The 26,641-nt window shown below is 44.9% G+C and overlaps 1 protein-coding gene across 1 annotated transcript in view; it reads right to left on the bottom strand.

Moving 5' to 3' along the window:
• LOC148430677 (interleukin-12 receptor subunit beta-2-like) overlaps positions 1 to 26,641 on the bottom strand; it is a 64,107-nt gene that overhangs the window by 15,607 nt on the left and 21,859 nt on the right. The window contains exons 7-9 of the mRNA XM_088466543.1: positions 5,208 to 5,287; positions 3,391 to 3,607; positions 1,211 to 1,408 (exon numbers count right to left, since the gene is read on the bottom strand). Coding sequence (XP_088322669.1) covers positions 1,211 to 1,408; positions 3,391 to 3,607; positions 5,208 to 5,287 — 495 coding nt within the window. The remainder of the gene's footprint in view (positions 1 to 1,210; positions 1,409 to 3,390; positions 3,608 to 5,207; positions 5,288 to 26,641) is intronic.

Below are 26,641 nucleotides of genomic sequence, written 5' to 3'. Positions count from 1 at the left end.
GGGCATTGCCATATGGGCACTACTCCAGCGGCATTACCATGTGGGCACTACTACAGGAGCATTACTATGGGGGCATTACCATATGGGCACTACTACAGTGGCATTACTACGGGGCACTACTACAGTGGCATTACTACAGGGGCATTACTATATGGGCACTACTACCAGGGCATTACTATATGGGCACTACTACGGGGGCATTGCCATATGGGCACTACTACAAGGGTATTACCTATGGGCACTACTACAGGGGCATTACCATATGGGCACTACTGCAGGGGCATTACCATGTGGGCAGTACTACAGGAGCATTACTATGGGGGCATTACCATATGGGCACTACTACAGCGGCATTACTACGGGGAACTACTACAGCGGCATTACCATATGGGCACTACTACCGGGGCTTTACTATATGGGCACTACTACCAGGGCATTACTATATGGGCACTGCTATGGAGGAATTACCATATGGGCACTACTACAGGAGCATTACAACGGGGGCATTACTATATGGGCACTACTACAGGGGGCATTACTATGGGGGAATTACCAGGGTGGGACCCCAAATTACTGTCTTGCCCCGGGTGACAAAAATCCTAGTTTCGGCCCATTCATTATTAGGGGCCAGAGATCGGACCCTGAAGTACACCTGCAGGTTTCAGTATTTGTCATTGTCCTCGCTTATAACAGAAAACAGTATAGCTTCCAATATCACTGGAGTTTCACAAATGGCTGCAGAACAGAGGAGGTGATCCAGGTGTAGATGGATATGATATCGCAGCTGCTAACATGATAGCTGTAACATGGCAATGCAGCATTAGATGCCACACCTCCTGTATGCATTACTGATCCCAGCTGCACCTTTGGACGCAGCACCAGCTCATCTGTAATCTTATCAGGCGGCTGAGTAACCATGGGGTCATATAAGCCGGCTGTCACAGATGAGTAAAAGAGGCCAGGAAAACTCTGGCCGTGTATAAAGGTGACACACACACACTTTCTTGCATATACATGAACTCAACTGTTAAATATGAACCTACTACTAGATGCTTTTATTTTGCAGTTTATACTATCAGTGGAGCAGGATGAGAACATCTTTAGAACTGCAACAATTATTCTGTATATGCAATAGCATGGAATCTTTACCAGCGATCAGTGGCCCCACCTAGTGGTCACGAAATAAACTGCTGGTGGATAAGTGAATTACCTGATATTGTGACTGATCTATTAAGCTTGGGGACATGAATCCACTTTGTTTGGCTGTGATCTGTTCCTGTAGGTTCCTCCCATTCTACTATTTGATCCCCAGCCAACGATTCATTTTCTGTCTGCAGCTCCCAGGTGAGGGTCAGACTGTTATCCGGGCCACGGGAGGTGACGATGACTTTCGTGGATCCCAGTAAACCTTGGCCCACAAAACAAAATATATATAAATATCACAGTACAGAAGTGGTACCTAGGCATCGGCTAAGGTGCAGAAGATCACTACTGGGGTATCTACATAATAATAATAATTTACATCCTAATAAACCCAAGATCTTGTCTCTTCTTCACTGAATGAAGTCATCAGGACAAGGTGCTTAGCTTCTGGGTTCCACCATAGAAACAAACTGTAAATAATCTGCAGTGTTATTGGCTTTTGAAGACATTTGGTTCGATACATTGGAAACAGATTATTTATTCCCTTACAACCTTAGACTTTGGTGGCAACTCTTTTTAACTTTCACCTATTAATGAGCAATTGCTCCTAGTTGATTAATAGATTAACTGCCTATTGGTTTCTATTGTCCACGGCTGTCCATTTTCACCCTAAGGACACCCATCCTGGCTTAAAGATGGGCAATAAATCAATATAACCGTCCTTACCTGATGAAAATGTAATATGCCTAAAATATTTTTTTGAGAAAAGTTTGATACAGAAATGATGCAATTTACTGAAAACATTGTTATCCTTCTCCAATTAAAGTCTCTTCTAAGAAGTCTCTTCTAAGAAGTGTAAATATTTACGCCTGCAGGTTCCGATTAGGTAAATAGATTCATTTTCAGTGTTAACTGATCCTATACATTAATGAGGATTAAATTATTCAATTAAAAGCCAAAGCTTTAAAAGGCACTGGGGCTCATCCGGAGTTGGGCGCATATGGGTTCAAATAGCTCTAAAAAGGCGCAGGTAATAATTGTGCATTTATACCCATATACTGGAGTATGAGGCACTTTTTGACGCACCCTTCTCTGCACCAATAGTATATGCGCCACGCTTACATCAGGTGCACTTACAAAAAAATAAACTCAATCAGGTCATAAGCGCAACAATATCTGCATTCACTGTGAGGTATAATAATCATCTATCGCAGAAATAAAAAGATTTATAACATCTGTCCAAAAAAATAAGTAATGCATCTGCACCTCCTCTTATCACCCCTATTCCACCTCTCCTAGTGACCCCAAACCTGCATCCTAAATGAGGGCGTACACTACTTTTGTGGGCATGCCCTGTACAAATTTGCCCAGCTCAGCCCCTTTATATCCCTGCTCAGGCTCAGATGTTGGCTCACAGCAAAATATTCATGAAGAGACTTAACGCAGGAGATATCACTGATATCTCCTGGTTAAGTCCACCTGCGTTAATTTCCTCACTCCCCATACATTAGTACATTAGTATGGGGATATGGAAATTATGGTATTCATCAAATTCCAAAAATTATGTATTTTCGGAATTTGATGGAGTTACTATTCGCCACTGTGAGATGGCGAATAGTAGGTGACACTTACCTGTGTCAGCGTGGGCAGGTCCCTCTGCATCTTCCTCCGGCGCTCTGGTCCATCCTCTGGCTCTGGTGGTTGCTCTGAGACGTGTTCTCCCAGCAGAACACAAAGTTTAGAGAAACAAAAAAGTAAATTTTTTTTTCTAAACTGTACTGTGGTCTGCTGGGAGAACACGTGACAGCACAATTGTCTACAATTATTTATTTTTTAAGAATATTTGCTATAAAGTTCTCATCTATGACAGTCCACATTTAGGTCTGCATTTATCATTTTTCTGCCTTCTTGCCCCATTAAATAACGCCTCTTAATACCATTATTCGCGCAATAAGAGATGCTACTTCAGGGCAAAGCATCACGGTAGCTGGACGGTGCATCCAAAAAGATACAGTCCCAGTTTTGCGGGGCTTGTTAAATAGCCTCACAACGCTGTCCCCCTAGGGAACTTAATTACGCTATAATCTAGTTCATGGCTTTTACGCTGTTTAATAAATAGGCCCCTTTCTACCTATTTGCATGATGTATGCCCCAATATACAGGAGAAATAGCTGCTTGTTCCAGACCCTCAGCTGCCCATGGGTATGGAGCTACAAGCTAAAATACAGTACAGAGAAAAGCATTTACCTGAAACGTCCTGGGCGGTTACTGTGGTGAATGTGGGCGGCGAGTTTCCTCTAGAGTTCTGTGCGGACACAGCAATGACGTAGTCTGCTGTGTCAATGTCTCTGGTCAGCCACGTGTCGGTGGTGCTATCACTGTGTGCCACACCAGTCTCATTCCCTCGCTGAAATATCACTCGGTAGAACTGGATGTGACCGCTGACCCCTGATACATTCATGTACTTGAAAAGAGAAAGGGAAAAAAAAAAAAGACAACATCTGAATCACTGCTGAGTTTTCAGGCAAAGGAATTGTTCTAAAAGCAGAATAGCACTCTATGGGGTCTATGAACCGGACTCAGACCCGGACGCTAGATGCATACACTCGCACCCAGCGTATACAAATTTAGCGCACACCCAGCAAGGCAGGCGATCACACGACAAGGCATAAGCACGCCCACTATGTCTTGGCGTGCGATCGCTCTGTGTATGCAGACGCCCACCAGCCTGTCTTAAGATGCCCACTTGCGCACGTCATCTCCAGGAAGTGTATGCAACCATCGGTACATCGAGGACCATCGGATGCGATCGCAGTGCTTGAGGGTGACTATACCCTGCCGCAAGCACTGCGAGCACCTCAGTGTGAAATACAACCAGGTGACGTGTGCTATGACGCTGCCTGTTAATTAGTCACGCCTCTGAAATGGCGTTATTTCAGTCAGGCACGCCTGCGTTCACATCTACACTCCCCCATTTCTAGTGGCCAGCCCCTGTTAAAACGGCTTCTCCTGTCACGCACTCTGCTGGGCTGTCTATGCTCGGCGAGCGAACGCTTCCCGATCTTTCACAGTGGTTCGCGCACGCGATGCATGCGCACAATGTGAACCATTGGCAGCTATGAACGAATGCTTCTACTAAGCCTTGGAGAGCGATAAAGTACCAACCAATCAGCTCCTTACTGTCATTTTTCTTTCATCTCTCTCTCCCCAAGGCTTAGCACATAGACCCCAAGTATTGTATTTGGGCAGCAGGTTTTTGGATTAGTGACATTTACCAATCTGTAATTAAGTCATCCAACCTATTACTGTACATGTAATGCCATAGGTCTGTCACTCAGGGGGAGATGTACCAAGCCTTGGAGAGAGATAAAGCAGAGATTTACCCAAAGTAACCAATCAGGTTCTGTCAATTACAGTACCCAGCACAGCCTATGACGTGACAGAAGCTGATTGGTGGCTTTGGGCAAATACTCCACTTTGTCTCTCTCAAAGACTGGATACATCTCACCCTCAGACACATTCTTCCTGTCTGATCACCCAATGCCGCAGCCAGCCTGGGCGATGCCCACTTTCCCTGCCTGCATCACTAATACAGGGTTATTCAACATGACGCCCTCCAGCAGCTGTGGAACTACACATCTCAGCATGCCCTGCCAAAGTTTTAGCATGCCCTAATAGCAAAACTGTGTTAGGCTATGCTGGAATGTGTAGTTCCACAGCAACTGGAAAGCCACATGTTGAATTCCCCTATGCTATTACATGTATCCATCCTCTTCCTAAATATTATATGTTATTTCTATCACCACCTTTCAGACCTCTTAACAATATCTTATAATCTGGCAGTGTCACCGCTCTCTCCTCCGGTATAACCAAGTGTTCTCCTGGGTCTGACCCAGCTGCCGTCAGATCACCCGGCACTGTACCCCTGCGTTCCCCCTTCTATGTTGAAGTTGGCATCACATCCTCTCTTTATCTGATTCCCGTCTCCCACGTCTCTATCTTGATAAAACGGTTCCCACTGGGAATAAGCGTGTTGAAGAAGATTGTAAACTGCGCCGTCTTACCTTCCAGAAAAGCGTAATGGTCTGCGATTTGTGGCGGATGTTGTGTAGTTTGTACCATACTTCAATCTTCCCAGGCGGAGCTAGTGTGAGAGGAGAAAGAGGAACGGATCTCAGAGATGTAAAACAACGGTCAGGGATGATTCTGAGCCGTGTGCAGGACCCCGTGTGCCTGACCCGTATGGTGCTACGTTTACTCATTGACTTCATCCAAATTTCCCCAAATTGCCCAAGTTTCTCTTTGATACATGGCTCACATACATTTGAGAATGAACAATTCCCTCGGCTGAACCACCTAGGTTCCAGGACCCAATTTAACCTTAGGGCACCCCTGTCCCACCCCACTGCAGGTTCTGACCAAGGGGGTGATTCATCTGCGGACGCAGGAGCGATCGCAGCTGCTAATATCCTAATGCAGCAGGAGGCATCACACCTCCATACATCACTTATCAAAGCTGCCTCCTTGGACGCAGCATCGGATTATCTGCGTGTCCCTTGACCGGCTGAGTGACCATGGGGTCGGGCAAGCCAACCATCGCAGATGCCCAAAAGCCAGGAAATCTCCGTCTGCTGAGGGCGATCCTGGCCTCTTCCCTCTCCGCCAATGGCCGCGACACGCCTCAATTTTGTGTAACGGAGGCGCGACTGTACATGCAATCGGGAATCTGCGTTCAGCATTGCATGTCAGGCAATAGAACATGTAGCGAGACCCAGCTCATATTATCACACTTCCAGCCCATGAGTTTGTCATGTGCTGAATGCCCTTGTTATAAATAATATGCCAAATGGTGCCAGCGCACGCAGGGCGTAATGGTGCCTCAACCAAAACCTCTCGCCCCAGTGCACGGAATGCCACAAGATAAACACCAGGGAGTTAGAAGACAGTTGCCAGGCGACTCCTAAGGATGCACCCTGTGCTTTTCTATGCAGGGAGGCACCCCGCAAGGTGGCAAAGATTGCTGTCGTGGGCAGTAACCATGCCATCCCCTCGGCCTTGCGTCCTGGGCGGCAGCACCAGTTGCATATCCCCCAATATGGAGCTGAATCATTCACACTTTTTTTTATAAAAATAAAGGAACTAAACAGTGCAGACCATGAGAAAGTGACACATAGAATTCCATACTCCCTGCTGTGTAAATGAGGTCATCACCGTGAAAAGGCAACAAATAGAGAAAATAGAGAATTTCTAAGAAAGACCACAATTTACCCAAGCTTAAAATAACTACAACAGTAACATGTTACAGGTGCAAAGCATCTTCCAGCAGCTGTTGTCAGGCCCACAAAATATGGGGGGAGAAAACAGAAGAATTTAGGTACAAGAGAATTAAGCAGTACATCAGTAGAGACCTCTCACCTCTGCTAATAACGTGTTGTATTATTAATAATAATAATACAAAAAAAAAAAAAAAGTATATCAAATTTAGCATTTCTATATGTCCCTATAATCTGGTCCTTGATATACTATATATGGGAATTAATTGTTCTACACAGAAAGCTTTAATTGTCTACATATTTAAATGTATCCAGGGCCGGCTCTAGGGGTGTTCGACCTGTTTGGTCGAACAGGGACACCATCCCATAGAGGCGCAGTCTTCCCAACCGTCCCTGTATTAGCAGGGCAGTCCTGTTTTTGCGTGCACTGTCCCATGGGCCGAAGTGTCCCACAGTGGTCAGGAGATTGGGGGACACGCGTGTGGCATCCATTTAGTGCAAGGAGACAGCTGGGGGCAGCCCATCTGCTGACGGAGTGGTGGGCTCGCCCCCAGTATAACGTAAAAGGGGAGGAGTGCCATACGGGCACCCCCCCCAAAATGGAGTCTCATAGGACAGTAGGCCCGTGCTCTGGGGGAGCTGTAGGCACCAAACAATAATTGTATCATTATTATAAAACTTTATTCATAGGGTACCACACACGTCACTCTATTCTCAGGCTCGCTGCTGTGTGGGAACCAGCAGAGTACAGCATAGCAGAGACTCCGGACTCCATACAAGTGGCTGTGCTGTGTCCAGACTCCAGTGTCCATCTGCTCCAATGCTGCTGACGCACCTGTGCAGTGCCCGTCCGATCCAGTGTAAAAAAAAAAAAGTTTACGTCAAGAAAAGTTTACAAAATAATTGTTGTTTTTGTGCTATACCCCAATGTGTATCCATAATGTACGGGTACTGTGACTCCGCAGGCCGCACCTCACTGTGTATGCATAATGTACGGGTACTGTGACTCCGCAGGCCGCACCTCACTGTGTATGCATAATGTACGGGTACTGTGACTCCGCAGGCCGCACCTCACTGTGTATCCATAACGTACAGGTATTGTGACTCCGCAGACTGTACCCCACTGTGTATCCATAACATATCCATAATGTATCCACTGCTGTCGTTTAGCCAAGTCAGCCAGCTAGCTCAGGGCCTGATTCAGAGCCGGACACTCTGACAAGAGCGCTCGCTCTGCATCAGGGCCGTCCTACCTAATATTGGAGCGGCCCTCTGGCCGCTCGCATAGCTGTGGGTGACCACCCACAGCTTATGCGAGCGGCCAAAAAGATGGTCGCGATGGTCAAGACCGTCGCGACCATCGGGCTTGCGACGAGACCCTTGTGGTAGGGTCTCGTCTGCCGCAAGCCCTGGAGTGCTTTTGGCTCTATCAGAGCCAAAAGCACTCCCACTGACATCACTAGTGATGTCAGTGGGGCCGGACCCAGACGGTAGGCGTTCCCATGGGAATGCCTCCGTCTGGGCAGCCACGCCCACCAAAGGGGGCGTGCTGTCACTCACCATCGACAGCATGCCCCCTTTGGTGAGAGACCCATAGCGACGGCTTGGCCGTCGTTATTCGGGTCTCGCGCATGCGCACGACGGAGCTCCCTCCGTCGTGCGCATGCGCACTTGGGCAACATCGACCCGCTTGCGAGCGCTCAGCGCTCCCGAGCGGGTCTGGATCAGGCCCTCAGTGCAATCTTTCGGCTTAAACTGGATGAAACGTAAACAATATTGTGATCTGTGAGGTGGTCAAAACTGACTGGAAATGAGTGTAAATTAAGGTTATTGAGGTAAATACTCTAAACCACAGATTCTCAAACTCAGTCCTCAGGACCCCAAGCAGTGCATGTTTTCCATGTCTCCTTATAGAATCACAAGTGAAATAATTAGCTCCACCTATAGATCTTTTAAAATGTGTCAGTGAGTAATGAACACACCTGTGCACCTGCTGGGTGATCTGGAAAATGTGAACTGTGTGGGGTCCTGAGCAGAGTCTAGAAAATCCACAACTGAACTTACACAATCACCAATAAGTGAGCCTATGACATCAACAGTTCAATTTATAACATGAACAACAACAGTCTACAATATATAAAAAACAGTCAACAGCAACAACTAAACCTCAATATTTAACCCTATTATATATCAACTGAGCAAACATCAACCAGTGATTCTGCTACATTAATAACTAAACCAATACCAGCATTAATGACAGACAACAACTGCTTAGTGTACAACATCAATAACGAAGTTAACATCTACAACAGCAGAGTTTAGAAAATCCAAAACTGGACCAATAACTTCTACAACATCTGAATCTATGTTTCAACATGAGTCAACAACTTCAGAGTTGAAATCAACCACACCACTTACATTAGTAATACCAGGCTCTACCATGTCGGTAACATCTGAGTCAACAACAAATGAACATATACAATCAGCAATAGGTGAGAATAGGGTATTTACAGCCCTATTTACAACATTAGCAATAACTGGTCTATATCAACAACTGTGTCTACTGTACATCTGCAACAATTACTAATGCTGGCCATACACGCTGCAATTATCGGGACGATCCGCCCGATATTGGCGGATCGCCGCGATAATTGTAGCGTGGGGGGGGGGGGCGACCGAGGGTTAAATATTGCTCGGTCGGGCATGCTGGATTGTCAAGCATGCCCGTCCGATGCGATATTACCCGGTAAACTGTCGGCCGCATCGGGCAGTGTACGGAGTCTACGGAAGGAACACAGGAAATGTCTCCTCCCCCGGGGGCGGAGCGCAGATGTCGGGCTATACACTGTGCGATTTCTCTCACAGTGTATGCCGCGGACATCTGCGGCTGGCAGCCGGCCAGATAAAATGTCTGTCGGTCTGACAGACATTTTATCTGGCAGTGTATGCCCAGCATTAGTCTATAGCAACACCTGTGTCTACAATATCAGTAACTGAGTTAACAACATCAACAGCAGAGTCTAGAAAACCCACAACAACTAAACTTGAACTGTTGATGTCATAGGTTCATTTATTGTTTATTTTTTAATTTTTTTAACATGAACAACAGTCTATTCTGCAATATATTAAACAGTCAACAGCAACAATTGAATAAACAAAATCAATATGTGACCCTATATTATCAACAACTGAGCAAACATCAAACAGTGATTCTACTACATGAATAACCAAGCCTAGAACAGCAATAATGACTGAGACAACAACTGCTTAGAGTACAACATCAATAACAGCAGGGTCTAGAAAATCTACAACTGGACCAATAACTTCTACAACAACTGAATCTAAATCTTCAACAAATAAGTAAACAACTTCAACAGAGTTGACATCAACAACCCTATTTACATTAGAAATACCTGACTCTACCATGTTTGTGACACCTGAGTCAAAAACATTATCAACAAATGAACTTACAAAATGAATAAGTGAGCCTATGGTAATTACAACATCAGCAACAACTGGGTCTACAATACATGACAATCAATAACTAACTCAAAAACAACAATATTTGGACCAATAATATCAACAATAACAGTCTATATCTACAACTTTCTACTGTACATCTGCAACAATATTTGGAACAATAATATTAACAATAACAGTCTATCTACAACTGTCTACTGTACATCTGCAACAATAACTGAGTCTATATCAACAACTGTCTACTGTACATCTGCAACAATGACAGTCTATATCAACAACTGTCTACTGTACATCTGCAACAATGACAGTCTATATCAACAACTGTCTACTGTACATCTGCAACAATGACAGTCTATATCAACAACTGTCTACTGTACATCTGCAACAATGACAGTATATCAACAACTGTCTACTGTACATCTGCAACAATGACAGTCTATATCAACAACTGTCTACTGTACATCTGCAACAATGACAGTCTATATCAACAACTGTCTACTGTACATCTGCAACAATGACAGTCTAGATCAACTGTGTCTACTGTACATTTGCAACAATGAGTGAACCAACAACTTCACTAAACATCTCAATCTATAAAACCAACTGGGTTAAAAAGCGGAAACATAAACTAGTATATACAATTTTAATTGGGTTAACATCAACAACAGCAGAGTCTAGAAATCCACAACTGAGACGATAACTTCTACAACATCTAAATCTACATCTTTAATATATATATTACTCTAACAACTGGGACCATACTTCAATCTACTCCGTCCAAAACTTCTGAGATCAAATGGTCATCTACTATTCCAACAACTGGAGCAATATCTTTACCAGCATATTCTCTGTCGCCATAGTGACTCCCAACTAAAGATATGTATCCCGAATTCTTATTTTGTTTCACCAATCAATAACACAGAATCTGTCACGGAGCACTGACATTCTTATTTAGCAAATAATATGTGTATTTTCTATTTTAGTATTGTATGATGTGACTAAAGTTGCACTTATGTATCAAAGCTGAATTACCCCCATAATAATGGGTATTGTAGACTCAGCCCTGCTCCTACAGCAGCATGGCCACGCCTGTTTACCCTGCATTGCCCCTATGCTTCAGCTACGTTCTGTATAAGTTGTGCTTTCACATGAACAGATACAGCTTGAATGGAATTTTAAAAAATAGGTAGAGCCCTATTTTAATTGCAATGGTCATTGAGAGGGTCCTTGGGGCAATGCGGGATCCATAAATATATTAACCTGGTCTTATCCCAATTATTCTATTGCTGACCAGAGTGGAGAGAAACCAGAAGTGGAACGCCTATATTTATGTATACACACATACAGCAAAGGGACGTTTAGGGGTCACCACACAGACTCTGACACTGTCTCTGGTGGATCGCTCATGGGTGCAGGGTGTGCGGCACGGGGTCCCCTGTGACCCATGGGCCCGTATGCACTATGTACCTATTACAGATACGCCACTGACTTCAACAAAAAATAGTGTTCCGCTCTCATGTATAACTGCTTACTGTGACGTAGGATCCGTCTTACATAATAATTAGTATCATTTATTAATCATTCCATCACTTCATCTATTGGGAATTCTCTGTCTCCCTGGTCAGTAACCTGAACTCTGACATTTCCAAGGAACTTAGTTGCCTGAATTACATGTGGATCACAGTAATTCTATGGGATATCTGGTGACAGACATGAGAACTTTCTCTGTGTATCTCGTGTTTCTCTCCACGTGTTGTTCTCTCTGTGTTTCCCTCCCCATGATTCTCTCTCTGAGGGGTCTATTTACTAAGCAGTGTTAGGAGACAGAGTGAAAAGTGATAAGAAAGTGATAAGGTGCCATCCAATCAGCTCCCAACTGCCATCTCACAGGCTGTGTTTGAAAAATGACAGTTGCAAGCTGATTGGCTGGCACCTTATCACTTTCTTATCACTTTTCACTCTGTCTCCTAACACTGCTTAGTAAATAGACCCCTGAGTTTCTCTCTGTGTTGCTCTGTCCGTATTTCTCTCTCCGAGTTTCCCATGGTCATGTAGCAGTGACACAGTCGTTCTGGCTACAGATGGCCACTGAGAAAGATCATTTACTTTATGTTCTATAAAACAATCTGATGGATTAGGGAAGTATATTACAGTTTTTTTAAAATCACATTTTTGTATCTGTAGGCGCCTCAACAAAGCCTCAAATACACGGGATGGGATGCATTAAACATCGCACTTTGGACGCGATGCCTCCCGCCAATGATTGCATGTATACCGGCGTTTAGTAACAGCATATGCATGTACATTTTAGCAAAAGACAGCTCTGATGATAAGAGTTGTCCTTACGCAGCCATTGGCCAGCACATGCCAGAGCCGTGGGAGACCCTGGGAGGGATCTTATTGAATCTCTCTTGGGTAAAACTCCAATAATATTAGGCAACACCATCTCCGGGAAGCGCTTGGTGTATACGGGAATTGCGGTCAAGCCTTTCAAAAAATGCCATTTTTTAGCATAGTACATCCCACCCATGAAGTGAAATGTCTCTAACAACTGCTTAATGTCTCTTCATCCTGATAATTATGGTAAGAAAGAAATGAGATGTAACTGAGCAGGGAAAGCTCCAGTCTCTCTATGTGGCCTATTCATCAACATTAAAAAAAACAAACACGTTTTTGAGGACATTTTCCTTAATTACCGTTATTTTAGTATTCATGAAGACACTTAACACAGGAGATATCACTGCTATCTCCTGGTTAAGTCCGCCTGCGTTAATTTCCACACCCCTCATTAGTACATTAGTATGGGGATGTGGAAATTATGCTATTCATCAAATTCCGAAAATTATGTATTCTTGGAATTTGATGGTGTTACTATCCGCCACTCTCAGGTGGCGTAGAGCGGGTTATACTTGCCTGCTGTCGGCTGGGCAGGTCCTCTGCCGGCTCCCTCAGTCACTCTGGTCGCTTCTCAGGCTCTGTCTGCTGTGCTGACACTGTGCTCTCCTGGCAGAACACAGTAAAGTTTAGAAAAAAAAATAAAAAAAATAATTTTTCCCCTAAACTTTACTATGTTCTCCCGGCAGAACACATTAAAGGTTAGGAGAAAAAAAAAAAGTGTTTTCTTTTTCCCCTAATGTGTTCTGCCAGGAGAACATAGTGTCAGCACAGCAGACGGAGCCTGAGGTGGCTGCAGCAGGCAGGTAAGTGGATGACAGGGGGGAGACGGGGCAGAATTACCGCAGCTGTAGGCAGAACTTCTTTAGTTTATGACTACTCCTCGGGATACAAGGTCTCCCTTACATCTATCTCCAAGGCCAATTCATGCATATCTTCAAGGAGTGATTATAAGAGAGAAGTCGATTGTAGAGGGCAAGAATGAGGCTCTGGAATACATAGTTGTGATGGCAAAATGTCCTTGTTAATTTGGATTATTAGTAGTCACATTCAGCATGTGTGTGCAAATCTGGATGTTACCACCAATCTAAGGGGACCTCACGTTGTTTTTTTGATTTTACACTTTTAATAGATTTTTTTTTTTTTTTTTTAGTGATGAGCGGGTAACCACATCCAAGCCGGGACTTGAATCTTCCCACCCATTCCGGATGCCATAACGAGGGAAAAGATCATCATCCCGCATCTGATTCTTAAGGGTTTTGGATTTAACGTCCAATTTCAAAGTCCCATTGAAATCAATGAGCTGACAGCTGATTGGCCGTGAGAGCCATCTCACACGGCTGAGTAAACTGCAGCGCACAGACCATCTCATCATCCCCACAGACACCACCGGGGGCATTTACCGCCACGCAGTCACAGTAAGTGCACTATTGGTGTATCCAACTAACACGGTATCCACTATCCAATCTGAACTGTATCCAACTCACACTGTTAACAGGCACTGTATCCAACCTGCACTATATCTGACCCACACTGTATTCGACCTGCACTGTATCCAACCCCAAACTCCAACCTGCACTGTATCCTACCCACACTGTATCCTATCCGCACTGTATCCAACCCGCACTGTAACCCACACTGTATCCAACCCCAAACTCCAATCTGCACTGTATCCAACCCGCACTGTAACCCACACTGTATCCAACCCCAAACTCCAATCTGCACTGTATCCAACCCGCACTGTAACCTGCTCAATATTTAACTATTTGTCTCAAACTATTCCGCACTGAACCCTGCAGTTATAGGGATGCTGTTTTTATGGTTGGGGAGATTTTTGGACAGCTGTTCAACAAAAAGGCTGATTGATCGGGGCTTTACATGGGCACAGAGTGCCAGTCATCAGTAGCCCAGGGCCCCCAGGAGGGAGGTACAGATTGGGCACTGAGAATAGGTATGTGGTGGGGGCTTGTGCACTTCTGAAGGGGGCATCCACGTCTGCTGTTACTATTTTATGGTTTAGGGTTTTTTCTTTGCCGTTTGTTAACTACGACTACTTTTGAGCAATGATATTCCACACACGATTCTTAGTAACTTTCTATGTTGGATTGTTTTCCATTATAAGTACTTGTGAGTTGGTTTGATTGGTTATTGCTAATACATTACTAATTTGTAAAACATATGTAAACTAGGGGTGTGCACCGGCCACTTTTCGTGTTTTGTGGTTTTGGATCTGGATCTTTCTTCGTGTTTTGGATCTGGATTGGTTTTGCCAAAACCACCCTTCCGTGTTTTGGGTTCTGGGTTTTGTGTTTTGGATCTGTATTTTTTTTTTAAAAAGCATAAAAACAGCTAAAATCACAGAATTTGTTGGTTTCTCTGCTCCTATGCTATTATTAACCTCAATAACCTTAATTTCCACTCATTTCCAGTCTATTCTGAACACCTCACACCTCACAATAGTGTTTTCATGTCCAAAAGGTTGCACCGAGGTAGCTGGATGACTATGCTAAGCGACACGAGTGGGCGGCACAAACACGTGACCCATCTAGGAGTGACACTGCAGTGGCAGACAGGATGGCAGTTAGAAAAACTAGGCCCCAAACTGTACATAATGCAAAGAAAAAAAAGAAGTGCAAGATGGAATTGTCCTTGGGCCCTCCCACCCACCCTTATGTTGTATAAACAGGACATGCACACTTTAACAAATCAATCATTTCAGCGCCAGGGTCTGCCACACAACTGTGGCTGAAATGATTGGTTCGTTTGGGCCCCCACAAAACAAGCTGGCAATTAATGTGTCCCTGCACAAACTGGCTCTACGGAGGCAAGATGTCATCCTCATCCTCCTCATCCACCGATTCCTCACCCTCTTCAGTGTGTACATCCTCATCCTCACAAAGTATTAACTCGTCCCCACTTGAATCCACCACCACAGGTCCCTCTGTACCTTCTGGAGGCTGGTCTCCCTGGAAGAGCTGATAATTCATTTTGATGAACATCATCTTCTCCACATTCTGTGGAAGCAACCTCCTACGCCTTTCGCTGACAAGGTTCCCGGCTGCACTAAACACTCTTTCGGAGTACACACTGGAGGGGGGGCAACTCAGGTAAAATAGAGCCAGCTTGTACAGGGGCCTCCAAATTGCCTCTTTTTCCTGCCAGTACAGGTATGGACTGTCTGACATGCCTACTTGGATGCTGTCACCGATGTAATCCTCCACCATTCTGTCAATGGTGACAGTATCATATGCAGTGACAGTAGACATGTCAGAAATTGTTGCCAGGTCCTTCAGTCCGGACCAGATGTCCAAACTTGGTCCTGCCTGCCCTGCATCACCGCCAGCGGGTTGCTTAGGATACCTAAGTTTTTTCCTGGCAGCCCCAGTTGCGGGAGAAAATGAAGAAGGAGCCGTTGACGTGTCACGTTCCGCTTCAGCTGACAGTGTGTTCACCAGCAGGTCTTTGCACCTCTGCAGGCTTGTGTCGGCCGGAAAGAGAGACACCACATAGGCTTTAAACCTAGGATCAAGCACGGTGGCCAAAATGTAGTGGTCTGATTTCAACAGATTGACCACCCTGGAATCCTGGCAAAGCGAATGAAGGGCTTCATCCACAAGTCCCACATGCCGAGCGGAATCGCTCCGTCTTAGCTCCTCCTTCACTTTCTCCAGCTGCTTCTGCAAAAGCCTGATGAGGGGAATGACCTGACTCAAGCTGGCTGTGTCTGAACTGACTTCACGTGTGGCAAGTTCGAAGGGCTGGAGAACCTTGCACAACACGGAAATCATTCTCCACTGCGCTTGAGTCAGGTGCATACCCCCTCCTTTGCCTATGTCATAGGTGGATGTATAGGCTTGTATGGCCTTTTGCTGCTCCTCCATCCTCTGAAGCATATAGAGGGTTGAGTTCCACCGCGTCACAACCTCTTGCTTCAGGTGATGGCGGGGCAGGTTCAAGAGTGTTTGCTGGCGCTCCAGTCTTCGGCACGCAGTCGCTGAATGGCGAAAGTGGCCAGAAATTTTTCGGGCCACCCAAAGCGTCTCCTGCACGCCCCTGTCGCTTTTCAGAAAATTCTGCACCACCAAGTTTATTGTGTGAGCAAAACATGGGACGTGCTGGAATTTGCCCAGATGTAATGCCCGCACAATATTGGTGGCGTTGTCAGATATCACAAATCCCCAGGAGAGTCTAAGTGGGGTAAGCCACTGGGCGATGATTTCCCTCAGTTTCTCTAAGAGGTTGTCGGCGGTGTGCCTCTTACTGAAACCGGTGATACACAGCGTAGCCTGCCTTGTAACGAGCTGGCGTTTCTGAGATGCTGCTACTGGTGACGCTGCTGCTGTTGCTGCGTAAGGTGATACATCTACCCAGTGGGCTGTCACAGTCATATAGTCCTTAGTCTGCCCTGTTCCACTTGTCCACATGTCCGTGGTTAAGTGGACATTGTGTACAACGGCATTTTTCAGGACACTGAGGACACTTTTTCTGACGTTTCTGTACAGTCTCGGTATCGCCTGCCTAGTGAAGTGGAATCTAGACGGGATTTGGAACCGGGGACACACTACCTCCATCAATTGTCTAAATCCCACTGCACTAATGGCGGATACCGGACGCACGTCTAACACCAACATAGCAGTCAAGGCCTGAGTTATACGTTTTGCTTCAGGATGACTGCTGTCGTACTTCATCCTCCTCGCTAAGGACTGTTGGAGGGTCAATTGTTTAGTAAAAGTAGTGGTGTTCCTACTTCCTCTCTGGGATGATGAACGACTCCCAGCAGCAGCAACAGCAGCAGCGGCAGCAGTAGGCGTAGCAATGCAGGATCCTCCAGAGGAATCCCGGATAGGAGAGTCAGTCATGCCAGTGACATGGCCTGCAGGACTACTTCCGATCCTGACTAAGGAGGAAATTGACGAGGAGGGAGTTGACGGTGTGGTTTGCAGGCGCTTGGATACAACAGGACAACGGGATTTAGGTGTCCCTGGACTGCTTACGGTCTTAGCCAAAGTTTCTGAACTTGACAGTAACTTTTTATGAACGCGCTGCAGGTGCCGTATAAGGGAGGATGTTCCTAGGTGGTTGACGTCCCTACCCCTACTTATTTCACCTTTACATATGGTACATATGGCAAGACAGTTGTTGTCCGGATTTGGATAGAAATATTGCCAGACCAAAGAGGTGGAATGTTTGGTCTTCTGCCCAGGCATGACCGTGATGGGCTTTTTCATCCCACGGACAACAACTGTCTCCCCCGGAGCCTGATTTAAACAAACCACATCACCATCAGAATCCTCCTCGCCAACTTCCTCCTCAGCGCCAGCTACACCAGTATCCTCATCCTGTTGTACTTCAACAGTGACATCTTCAATTTGCATATCAGCAAGTGGACTGTGGGTGCTCCTTTCAGCACTTGCAGGGGGCGTGCAAATGGTGGAAAGAGCCACCTCTTCCCGTCCAGTGCTGGGAAGGTCAGGCATCGCAACCACCACCACACTTGGACTCTCCTTGGGGATTTGTGATATCTTCTTAGAAAGCACAGTTCTTCGCTGTGCTTTTGCCAGCTTAACTCTTTTGATTTTTTTAGTGGGAGGAGGGCTTCCATCGTCATGTGAAGCTGAACCACTAGTCATGAACATACTAGGGATCGACCTTAGCCGTTCCTTGCCACTCCGTGTCGTAAATGGCATATTGGCAAGTTTTCGTTTCTCTTCAGCTGATTTAAATGTCTTTTTCAAGGTCATTTTCCTGAACTTTGCCATTTGGGATTGTATGTACCCTCTACTATGACATTGGGCATCGGCCTTGGCAGACGACGTTGATGGCATGTTATCGTCTATGTCATGACTAGTGGCAGCAGCTTCAGCACTAGGAGGAAGTGGTTCTTGATCTTTCTCTATTTTATTTTTATCGGAGAAAGTTTGGTCCTCCATTTATGTTATATCGATTTGATATATACGTGCGGCTAAACACAGAAAATAATTTTTTTTTTGGTTTGGACTGGAGTGTACTTTGGGGGTTACAGCACCCTTTAACGGTCAAGCCAGCCGGCCCTTATGACACAGGCGCACGCTTGGCACTACTTTGTTGATGCACGTGCGGCTACTGCGCACACAATTCACAAACACAGAAAATAATTTTTTTTTTGGTTTGGACTGGAGTGTACTTTCGGGGGTTACAGCACCCTTAACGGTCAAGCCAGCCGGCCCTTTACTTATGACACAGGCGCACGCTTGGCACTACTTTGTTGATGCACGTGCGGCTACTGCGCACACAATTCACAAACACAGAAAATAATTTTTTTTTTGGTTTGGACTGGAGTGTACTTTCGGGGGTTACAGCACCCTTAACGGTCAAGCCAGCCGGCCCTTTACTTATGACACAGGCGCACGCTTGGCACTACTTTGTTGATGCACGTGCGGCTACTGCGCACACAATTCACAAACACAGAAAATAATTTTTTTTTTGGTTTGGACTGGAGTGTACTTTCGGGGGTTACAGCACCCTTAACGGTCAAGCCAGCCGGCCCTTTACTTATGACACAGGCGCACGCTTGGCACTACTTTGTTGATGCACGTGCGGCTACTGCGCACACAATTCACAAACACAGAAAATATATTATTTTTTTAGCACTTGGGGGGAGCACCCCTGATGGACAGAGCACCCCCTGGACAACACTGCAGCACTCCTTTAGGACTGGGACACTGCACAGGACTTTGGAGTGGACACAGCCCCTATGGAGAACTGACTGCACAACACAGTCCAGCCAGCCCCTATGGACTTTGAAGTAGTGGACACAGCCCCTATTAACAACAGCAGCACAGCACAACACAGCCAGACCCTATGGACTTTGAAGTAGTGGACAACAGCAGCACTACACTACACTACACAGCCCTAACTCCCACCCTCCCTCTTCACTGTCCACAGCCGAGTGAGAAAATGGCGCCGACGTGGGTACCTTATATAGGATCCAAAACCCGCGAGACTCGGAAGGCGGGATGATGACGTTTTGCCTCGATTTCAGATCCGAGTCAGGCGGGAAAAGTCGAGCCTGATTCGGATCGGACTCGGATCGGGGGGGCTCGGGGGGGTTCGGATTTCAGAAATCCGAACCCGCTCACCCCTAATGTAAACAGAAATAACTGCCGTGTGTTTGTGCCACTGCTCTGTCGCTTAGTTTAGCCAGCCAGTCTTCGGCCTATGTTGGTGAACAATATTGTTCAAAATTGACTGGAAATTAATGTTATTGAAGTTAATAGTACAGTAGGAACAAAAATGGCCCAAATGATGTGATTTTAGCTGGTTTTATCTTTTTTTTTTTTCTCCAAAGATACAGATCCAAAACCAAAACACGTGAGGGTGGGTTTTGCAAAACCAGAACCGAACCCAAAACACAAAAATTAAGCCAGGTCCAAAACCATTTGCGGCAATAAGGAATCCTTATTCGCCTAAATGTATTATTACTGAGCCACCAGAACATGGGGATCAGTACAAGTAAAACGTCGGATGCCGCATGTTCGAGTGTACAGAAGAGGAGAGGGACCCTGCGAATCACTCGCCAGAAAAATTCTGTTGACTGTAGCCCATAGGTTACAATGGGGTAACGCCATCGAAAGAGCTTGGTAAATCCGACAGCTTTACAGCCCCCATGGAGACCTATGGGGCCATCTGCCGCTGCTCTCAGACATGGAGGGGGGTTGCAGAAAATATGATGCGGTCCCTCCATGGTACATTGGGGTGATACTTAATATTTGCGGGTGCACCCACTGTGATTTCGGGGGACATCCTTCAGCTATTACTTGATAAATAGGCCCCTATATATTATATACTGTACAAACACTGATGCACTTATCACACATCCTCAGCCAGGGAAAAGACACAACATTGTGAAAGAACACCCTGCGTACAAACTCACGGGCCAGGAAAAAGTTATTGCAATAGTTTTAACTCTTTCAGAACTAATAACACAATAATGATTTCAAACTAACCAGGTTTTCTTGTATTTAATTATAAAAAAGAAGGGACTTTTAAAATTTGTACCTTGAAATAAAAGTAGACCCCAAGGGAACAAAACTTGTGTGAAGGGAATAATCCTGGATAATGGAAAATGACTTTATAAAGTTTGGAAAGTTATGGAAATCTCTCTTTTACTGAAATGATAGAATTGTGTAATTCACAGAAATTAAACCTCGAAAGTTTAAAAAAAAACAAAAAACGTCGTCATGAAGATGCTGAAGAGGTTACGGACAAATGTACTCGTTAAACTCAGGGGAAAAACCAAATGGTGTGAACTCAGCTAGGAAAATAAAAAAGCAAAGGTGTAAGTTGTTTTCCCGCGCAGTGAACTCTGCGACATTGAACAGGTCCCACCTGCGGCCCTCTCACACCTCGGTAATGTGAGTGTGTGTGTGTGTGTGTGTGTGTGTGTGTGTGTGGATAAACTAGCGAATAGCGAGCGTGTTCTGACCACCAACTCAGAATTTGGGGAGGACTTCTATAAAATCAGGATATTGTGGTACCCGTCTGGTTACTATAAATCTGATATACAGAAGATACATTTTACAGCATTGTGACACTGGTAAAAGGATTATTCAGTTAAAAAAAAAAAAAAAAGTTTCTCCCATCTCAATAAATGTATTTTTGTTTTATGGACAATGACTTATTTTGTATATCAGATACAATTGTGGTGTTTGCAGACAGACCCCGCTGCTCTGCTCACAGCATGCAGAGGAAAAGGTTTGACAGTCCAGCAGACCCCAGTTTCCATGCATCCCTTCTCCCTCATCCTCATGTGTCCGTGTAACGTGTTCAGGGTATGACTTCTGTCTTGCTATTTGTTATACTGACTGACTGTCTGTTGCTGCAGGCATGGGCATAACTACCAAGGTGCAGTGTTGGACTGGGACAAGAAGGGCCCACCAAGGGAATGCAATATTAGGGGCCTGCTGAAGGGGCGTAACCATCTGCCAAAGTGAACAGAGAGGTGTAGCAATAATATGTGCAAATAGATGAAGGAGGAGTTAACTAGCTATAGACCTCCAAAGTGCCAGAGAAAGGGATGTCCTGATTAATAAATAGACTGGGACTGTCATGTTCTGACAGTGACCCAGAACATACATGGCAACGCAGGTTCGGATAGGGATGGAAAATCAGCCTGGGTAATTCCTGGAAACAGCCCTTAAATAGGGGCGGGGTCTGGGTCTGTGGAGGAGGGGGACGGTGAAGAATCATCCAGTGTGTACCTAGCTTAAGAACGTGTCTGAAATACTAATTGATGATATGAAGTGACATAATGGGGCCTTTTGACTAGAGGCCAGAGGGTGATGTCGTGTGTGTGTGTTCAGCGTGTGATGTCGTGTGTGTTGTCCTGACACAAACACACTACCCCAGCACTCTATAGGAGCTTATACTCTATATAAGAGGCAGAAAGAATATACACACTAATGCACCGCTATAAGAAAGATAAAACTGCAGATGTACAAGGGAAATAAAGATATATATTAATCCAGAACTCAGGACACAGCAGAGTGTTTCAGCACAGCAACATATCATATAGGGACCTATAGGAGAAAGCACAGACCTACAGCATGGGGACACCTTAGTGATATACACTTACTACAGCTTGTAGCTTGTATATACAACACACAGTTGTATATAACACTGCAGACCCTATATACCAACACACAGTTGCATATAACATTGCAGACCCCTATATACCAACACACAGCTTTATATAACACATGCATGCCAACTTTCCCTGATTGTCAGGGAGACTCTCCGAAATAATAGTAATCTCCTTGACTCCCTGAAGGCTCTAACAATCTCCCTGATTGCACCGTACCCTCATTATGTAGACGTTATATAAAAGGAAAAACAGCGATATATACTGTACATTCAAATGGGATCATTAGTATAATTTCACTGCATTGGTTATAACTTATATGGCACAATGATCCCTACATGCATTTTCTGAAAAGTATTGTGTTTTCATCACACATAGATCTTAATAACTGCTTTGGGGCTCATTTACATTTGGATGCAAGACAGTGCTATGACACGCCTCTCAGATGTAGCAGTACACGCCCATAACATGTATGGCACGCCCCTCAGGTGTAGCAGTGCACGCCCACTTTACTGCTCATAGGTGCTGCTTTCACAATCTCCCTGAAATGTGTATATGTGTGTGTGTGTGTGTATATATATATTATATATATATATATATATATACACACATACATGCATACATACAGGTGCATAAATATTGGGACATTGACAGAATTTTCATATTTTGGCCTCTATTCACTACCACAATGGCTTTGAAATGAAACAAACAAGATGTGCTTTAACTGCAGACTTTCAGATTTTATTTGAGGGTAATTACATCCAAATCAGGTGAACGGTGTAGGAATTACAACGGTTTCTATATGTGCCTCCCACTTTTTAAGGGGCCAAAAGTATTGGGACTATCAACTCAAAAGCCATTTCATGGACAGGTGTGGGCTATTCCCTCGTTATTTCATTATCAATTAAGCAGGTAAAAGGTCTGGAGTTGATTCTAGGTGTGACATTTGTATTTGGAATCAGTTGCTGTCGATTCTCAATATGAGATCCAAAGAGCTGTCACTATCAGTGAAGCAAGCCATCATTAGGCTGAAAAATCAAAACAAACCCATCAGAGAGATAGCAAAAACATTAGGTGTGGCCAAATCAACTGTTTGGTGCATTCTTTCTCTTTAAGAATGTTCCAGAGAGCTCAGCAACACCAAAAGACCCGGAAGATCACGGAAAACAACTGTGGTGGATGACAGAAGAATTATTTCACTGGTGAAGAAAAACCCCTTCACAACAGTTGACCAATTCAAGAACACTCTCCAGGAGGTAGATGTATATGTGTCAAAGTCAACAATCAAGAGAATACTTCACAAGAGTGAATATAGAGGGTTCACCACAAGATGTAAACCATTGGTGAGCCTCAAAAACAGGAAGACCAGATTAGAGTTTGCCAAACAACATCTAAAAAAGCCTTTACAGTTCTGGGACAACATCCTATGGACAGATGAGACAAAGATCAACTTGTACCAGAGTGATGGGAAGAGAAGAGAAGGAAAGGAACTGCTCATGATCCAAAACATACCACCTCATCAGTGAAGCATGGTGGTGGTAGTGTCATGGCGTGGGCATGTATGTCTGCCAATGGAACTGGTTCCCTTGTATTTATTGATGATGTGTCTGCTGACAAAAGCAGCAGAATGAATTCTGAAGTGTTTCGGGCAATATTATATGCTCATATTCAGTCAAATGCTTCAGAACTCATTGGACGGCACTTCACAGTGCAGATGGACAATGACCCGAAGCATACTGCAAAAGCAACCAAAGAGTTTTTTAAGGCTAAAAAGTGGAATGTTATGCAATGGCCAAGTCAATCCCCTGACCTGAATCCGATTGAGCATGCATTTCACTTGATGAAGACAAAACTGAAGGGAAAATGCCCCAAGAGCAAGCAGAACTGAAGACATTTGCAGTAGAGGCCTGGCAGAGCATCACCAGGGATGGAACCCAGCGTCTGGTGATGTCTATGCGTTCCAGACTTCAGGCTGTAATTGCCTGCAAAGGATTTGCAACAAAGTATTAAAAAGTGAAAGTTAGATTTAGGATTGTTTAGTTTGTCCCATTACTTTTGGCCCCTTAAAAAGTGGGAGGCACATATAGAAACCGTTGTAATTCCTACACCGTTCATCTGATTTGGATGTAATTACCCTCAAATTAAATCTGAAAGTCTGCAGTTAAAGCACATCTTGTTTGTTTCATTTCAAAGCCATTGTGGTGGTGAACAGAGGCCAAAATATGAAAATTCTGTCAATGTCCCAATATTTATGCACCTGACAGACATACATATATATATATATAATATGCTTACCATACTATCCATTTATACACATAGGCTTACCGTACTATCCATTTATATACATTGGCTTACCATACTGTCCCTTTATACATAGGCTCACCATACTATCCCTTTATATACATAGGCTTACCGTACTATCCCTTTATACACATAGGCTTACCGTACTATCCCTTTATACACATAGGCTTACCATACTATCCCTTTATATATAGGCTTACCATACTATCCCTTTATATACATAGGCTTACCATACTATCCCTTTATACACATAGGCTTACCATACTGTAACCCCCCTTCTATCACTAAAGGGTAGCTGGGTTACTAACTCCTATATAGTCTACTGTACCCACCCTTACCCTCTCTCTAAGTGGTGTACCTTTTCCCTATCAGTGCCTCCACCCAAGCTGTATTAACTGGTAATCTGGCATCGGGCTTGCTTGGGTAAGCCAAGTGCCTAGTACTATACCCTCTATTTCCCATCGTGTAGGATACTGTGTATTGCATACTATTACCAACATAAAATTGTTATAATAACAAACCATCTGTGTTTATGGATTTCGATGACCACAGATTACCCTCATCGCTCCTCTAGGTAAGTAAGACAATAGTAGATATATCTCAACACTATTTCTCTTTATAGATATAGGTAAATACTGTACATATTAATAACAATACATTACTACTATGTCACAATCTGTTACATTTATAAGAACATACTACTCCTTAACTGAACAATATATATTATATAGTTAAACAAATTCCCTTTAATATTGCTGAGAATTTTCACAAATTAGTATTGTAGGTCTCATCTCTTTCTAAGAACAATGAAGCCAAATCCTTTCCTAGAAGTATCCCTTTGGAGAAGCACATTGTAGTGAGGTCCTTAATGATGTCCAACTGCACTTTAGTGTTCCTGACGACAAATAATTGATATATTTTATCAGTTACGCTGCTGGCTGATAGATAGATGTGTTTCCTCCATAGGTAGTTTCCAAAAGCCACATATTCATATACTGACATTGCTGAACCAAACTTATCCGGCTCATAGTTTTGGCTACAGATGACTGTGCTCCCCTTCCCATTTGTGACAGCTGACCTGTCCCTAGCACAGTGCTTATTTAATTAAATATACAATTAGCTCATACTGTAGATCCTGTAGTGGTAAGTCAGAGATGCAAGCCTTGGACTTATAAAACTGTATATAATTATTCTATGAGCTTCCCAAATCCTATCACTGCTTGTTTGCTGTAGTTCAGTTATATACTGTTACATATTCAAGTCTCTCCTTATCCCACCTTATACTCCCCCAAGGTCTCATTGTCCCTATGCCACTGGGGATGCGGTGGATATATATATATATATATATATATATATATATATATATATATATATATATATAAATAAAACTGACACCCCAGCACAGGCTTCCAATCCTAAACCCTCCACAATATTCTCAAGTCTCCTGATGCTCTGTGAGGCTTTGTATGGGATGCAATGTACTGCGGTTACTCACTACTACTGGTGGGCACTACTGCCACTACCAGTCATCCACCTGTCACTAATGGAGCTTTTCACTGATTTCCCTAACGAAGGGGAAATCCCACCTCCACTGACAGCATCCAGACCTGCCTCTCATACCCCAGGATGGCTCCCGGCAACCTGCCTCTCATACCCCAGGATGGCTCCCGGCAACCTGCCTCTCATACCCCAGGATGGCTCCCGGCAACCTGCCTCTCATACCCCAGGATGGCTCCCGGCAACCTGCCTCTCATACCCCAGGATGGCTCCCGGCAACCTGCCTCTCATACCCCAGGATGGCTCCCGGCAACCTGCCTCTCATACCCCAGGATGGCTCCCGGCAACCTGCCTCTCATACCCCAGGATGGCTCCCGGCAACCTGCCTCTCATACCCCAGGATGGCTCCCGGCAACCTGCCTCTCATACCCCAGGATGGCTCCCGGCAACCTGGCTCTGATTGGCAGCTGACCTGTTGATGCAGCCGCTGCTGCTCCGCATCCACGCCTGCAGACATGCCCCTCTTCGGGACCACAGCCTCTCAATAGCGGGGGTGTGCCTTAACTCCACCCCACTCACAGCCTCTGCCAGTTGCCACCAGTCCCTCTGCGCTGCTCCGCCGCCAGGACCTCTGCCTCCTGTCAGTGGTGGGCTTACACCGCACTACTGACAGCCAATGCTGCTGCCTCCTCACTGGCTCCACCCCCCTGTGCCCAGCAGCCCACATGGCCATGCTGCCTGGGTCACAGGGAGGTGGGCACACAAGGAGGGTAATGTCAGACTCCTGTCAGCTGTTGCTGATAGCCCTAATCTCTTTCTCAAAACCGGACCCACTTTCCCTGACAGAAACCAAATCACTCCCACCTATATCACTCTGCCCCCTTCTTCTCCAGTGCATGTGCATCCCATACACTGTGCACATCCTCACCACAGG

Source organism: Taudactylus pleione, unplaced genomic scaffold (assembly GCF_031769625.1).
Source record: "Taudactylus pleione unplaced genomic scaffold, aTauple2 ptg003505l, whole genome shotgun sequence".
NCBI classification, from domain to species: Eukaryota; Metazoa; Chordata; class Amphibia; order Anura; family Myobatrachidae; genus Taudactylus; species Taudactylus pleione.
Note: the sequence above shows the minus strand (reverse complement) of the source record. Positions and strands in the feature narration are given on the sequence as shown.